The 4,573-nt window shown below is 41.9% G+C and overlaps 1 protein-coding gene across 3 annotated transcripts in view; it reads left to right on the top strand.

Moving 5' to 3' along the window:
- The window catches only part of RALGAPA1 (Ral GTPase activating protein catalytic alpha subunit 1), a 286,398-nt gene that overhangs the window by 56,984 nt on the left and 224,841 nt on the right, over positions 1 to 4,573 (top strand). For all 3 annotated transcript variants that reach the window (XM_019518882.1, XM_019518883.1, XM_019518884.1), the window contains exon 13: positions 2,553 to 2,701. In XM_019518882.1, coding sequence (XP_019374427.1) covers positions 2,553 to 2,701 — 149 coding nt within the window. The remainder of the gene's footprint in view (positions 1 to 2,552; positions 2,702 to 4,573) is intronic.

Consider the following 4,573-nt stretch of genomic DNA (forward strand, 5'->3'; position numbering starts at 1 on the left):
GGGGGGGCTGCTGCTTGCCTATGCATAGCAGGTGTTACCTGGAACTGCTACATGGGTATGAGATACAAGTAGTGACACAAGTGAGCTAAATCATCCCAGCTTTAACTCTTATTAATCTAAAGTCAAAGTTAAAGCTATTTTGCTGCATTTGTATTGCTACAAGCTTGGGCAGACATAATAGTTACAGATTCTGAGCAGCAGCAGCTGTGTCTCTTCTTCTGAAGCCACTAAAAGTGGATATTGTTGGTGCTCTGTCCTGTATGTTTCAGGAATTTCAAGCTGCTGAAATGCATTAAATTTAGTTGCTAGATCATTCCCTTGTCTTGAAAAACCTCCCCATTCTTTCAAACATTATATGCATCCTAGCACTGGAAAGGCATCTCATTTCTCTGTCAGGATAAAGAAGGTATATTCAAACCTTTTTCATCTCTTATGAAGGCAGTCATTTAAAATCAAGTCTTGGAATCATCCTGGTATAATTTCATACCTAAGCAGTGAAGTCCAACAACCAGGACCACTAAGAATTGATGTGATGGTGTACACCAATAATTTCTCTGAGTGGCATAGGAATAGTTTCATTTTTGGTATGAGTTCTGCACATTGTACATCTTGGCAGGACAGCCAGTACAAACATCAAGAAAGTGACATTTGTAATCAATGAAAGGCTGTGTACACACATTCACATTATCCAGGACAACTCTCCCAGGTTTGTTTTCCTAGGAGAAAAACTGACCTGTACAGAAGTTCAAGCAAAGTGCCTTCAGTGAGGATGCTAGGTTGCCAGGGGTATTTAGAGCACACAGCCCAGAAGTTTGTGTAGGAAGGAATCATTAGGGTTGTTGAAGGTGGGTGCAGGGTCTGTGCTGTGCACAGCGTTCTCTAGCCTTCCTCTCCCCTGTGCTGTGCTGTGTTCCAGCCCAGCTGTGGCTGGGCAGGGGTGCCGGGAAGCATACAGGCATATTCCAAGTGCTGCAGCATGATTCAGGCAGGAAACAAACCAGGAGTAGAACATGCCTCCTAACTGCTTCAGCACTGAGCTTTTCCAGCCTGAAGCACCCAGGGTGGCGTGTTCTGCTTCCTGCTTGCCTGGGACTGACATATTGCATCTCCCCTTGCGGGAGCGAGAAAGAGAAGCAAGCAGCAAAGCACACGGGCTGCTTGTAGAGAAGTTCTGTTTTCCAAGAGAGAGTCTCTGGGGAGCCACTTCATTTGGGTTGTTCCCAAGTTATCTTGCTCCCAAACTGGCCATACTCTGAGAGAAAAATTATGAACTTCTGTACACATGTGGTTTCTCCTGAGAGAAGCCTGGAGAAACTGAATGTCTGTCCAAGCCCAAAGTATGCACCCCAATTGATCTTGTAACCTGTTTAGTTGATGTGCTTGATGCTTTGGTAGGTAGAGAATAACAAACAAGTTTCACCAACAGGTCTGCAGCAGCTGAAGTTCTTATTTACACACACTTAGCTTAGAGAAACTTTTAGTACAAATAAGAAACTTCTCTATAATAATATATAAATATATTGTGTTATATACCTCCAGCACAGTGAAATCTCAGACATCTGTGTATACACAAAATGTACTAGTGGATTGTTATTTTTATTTTTTTATTGTGAATCGCAACAAATCAAATAAATATTCCCAACTGCACTGAGAAATTCTACTTGCTGTGTTGGCCAGGTATATTTTCTTTCATGTTGTAAGAAAAATAAACCTGATATCTGTCTTCTGTTTGGAACTTTTTCGGTCATTCAGTTCAAATTCACAGCATAGTCATGTCACTATTCAAGAGATTGGATCATATATCAGAACTGGCACTGAGCTGGAGCATGGCTGTCCTGGAACCAAGCAAAGCTGATATTGATATTGAAATGCTCATTGTGGAGCGTTGTTGTATATCCAGTGCTTAAAGATTACAATCTCCTTATCTTCTGCTTTCTAAATTTTCACTATTGCTATTCATCTGTGGAATTTTTATTTAGCTTGGTGTGGTTTTTTTGGGGGGGCGGGGAGGGGTTATTCCTTTTTTAATGGCCAATCAAGGCTTATTTTCCATTCCTTTTAGAATTAAAAGTAAACATGTAGCTCACTGATATTCATTACGGTTCTGGCAATGTGGACAGAGCCATAGGAAGATAAAGATAGTAACACAAGGCCCCATGCTAAGTGGTGAGGGCAGCCAGTTTTGGAAATGTCCCCTATCTCCAAAATATAGTAATGCTACCATCACTTTAAGGCACGCTGTGTGGTTACAATACAGCAGTTCTGTGTGGCTTCCTTGAACTGTTGGAGCCTTACAATAGACAGGAGTGGTTTTGTGCAATGGATGTCCTCCCTGAAATAGTTCATCCTCCAGTTTGAAGGGAGCCTTTAATGATTCACCATACAATATATGAGAGAAGAAACTAGTACAAATGTGTCTTTAAAGAAGGCTATGTGATAAGTTAATGTTTCTATGCAGACTTAAATCTCTCATATTCTTTCAGAATTCCTGACCAGATTGCTGAAAACATTAGCTACCTTTAAACTAATTAATTTCTCTCTTCTTTTTTTAGGTTTTTATAATCAACTCTTCAAATATATTCTTTCTTGAACCTGCAAATGAAATGAAAAATCTTCTGGATGAGCACACTGATATGTGTAAACGCATTCTTAATATCTACCGTCACATGGTGGTGCAAGTAACAATGGACAAGAAAACTTGGTAAAAAACTCATATTTTAATCTTAAAAATTTAATAAGCAAACCAAAAATGGACTTATTAAAAATAAAGTAATTTTAGTGGGAATTCTCCAAACCTTGGCGGTGACAAGCTCTTGGAGTCCCCCTGAAAGACCATTCAGATGAGCCTAATTATTATGACAAATACCCATGGACAGCAGCAGCCTAGCTGGAAGATGAGTGGCTAGTGGAAGGAACAGGGAAGCCCTCTGTATGAAAAGTTATTGGGAGAGGTATTGGTTAGATTTGAGAACCAGAAACAAGCAGCTGCTAGGATCCTCCTCCAGAAGTACTGAAACGACTGAAGGCAAACTCCTGCTCTAATTGCTCACTCAAGACCTGTAGGGATAGAAAAAAGGTTATCAGTGTGTTGCCTTTGAGGCTCCAAATGGGTTCTCTATGAAGACCATGACATTCTCTGATCTGATCTGCATTTGGTAAGATAGAGACCATATGTCTTGACATCCCATTCTCTGTCCTCAAATCTGCTAGCAGCTAGACTGGGTACTTCCTGGCACAGGACAAGAGCTGAGTTGCAATAGCTGGGGAAGCCAGCTTCACCACTTGTGGAGGAGTTACAGTTGGGTTTGGATACCAGGTCTACTACTAATCTTGCTGTTTTATGATGGTGGTTTCGTCCCCCTCCTCCGCCTCCACCAGGAGTGTTTGGGTTTGCTGTTACCTATGACCCACTGCAGCTTATTTCTGGGGCGGAGGTACTTGAACTTCTTCATTTCTCTTCTGCTCCACTGTTGCTGCCCCAACAGGTCTTGTCCAATTGTTCTAGCATTTGATAAATGGAATTTCTAAAAGTGTCTGCCATTCAGACTGTTTGCCTGTAGCAGCTATGATGAGAGAACAATGCACAGATCCTTTTCTGGTATCCCCATTTGGGTGGGACTGGAGTGATATTAATCAGAATATGCAACTATGTTCACATGTCTGATTTCTTTCATTGTTTGAGTTGTGTTTGGTTGCTTGCCAATGTCTCCAGAGTTCTTGGTAAGTAAAGCTAATAGCACTTGACAAGTGAAATCTGTGGTTGTCTTAGCTTCCTAGTGGAAATGTGGGAGTAAAATTAGAGATCTATCAATACAGTTAGTTATCAATAGATAATTATTTATTGATAATGAATTGTAATTTTTCATTTCTGTGTAACATTTTAAAACAAATTCTCAGCTAGTGCTACTGAACTCTGACTACAAATAAGCCACTCTTTAAAGTGATAGAACATATTTATTTGGCATTATCACAATGCTAAACACTGTTTTGGTGCAAAAATGTAGTCCATGCAAAGGTTAGAAATATTAATCTAATTACCATATTTACTTTAATCTAAGACCACCTTGAATTAAAGATACCCCCCCCCCAAGGAATTAGATTCTATGCTTGGAAAATTATAAATTTGTTCTTATTTTTTCCATGTATTGCATCTACATATTGAGCGGCTGTCTTAAATTCATCCCCCAAAGCAGGAGCTAGAGCAGGGGTGGGCAATTATTTTGGGTGGAGGGCTGCTTACTGAGTTTTGGCAAGCCATCAAGGGCCGCATGATAGGCAGCCTGGGGCAGATAAATACTAATTTTGTAATTCTTTTAGGGGCCCCGCAGGCTGGATAGAATGGCCTGGCGGGCCGCATCTGGCCCCTGGGCCGCATTTTGCCCACCCCGAGCTACAGGCCAGATCCCTGCCCCTTGCCTTCCCTGACTGTCCCCCCCATGCCTATCCTGCTGTAGCCTGTCATTTGTATCCTGTCCCCTCTTCCCCCCGCCGTGCCTGTGCCTACCCCCTCGTTGCCTGCCTGCCCTGCCCCTCCCCCCCATGCCTGCCTGCCCTTCCCCTTGTCTCCCTAATG

The sequence above is a fragment of the Gavialis gangeticus genome, unplaced genomic scaffold (genome assembly GCF_001723915.1).
Source record: "Gavialis gangeticus isolate Ggan-Ray unplaced genomic scaffold, GavGan_comp1, whole genome shotgun sequence".
In the NCBI taxonomy this organism is placed as follows: domain Eukaryota; kingdom Metazoa; phylum Chordata; order Crocodylia; family Gavialidae; genus Gavialis; species Gavialis gangeticus.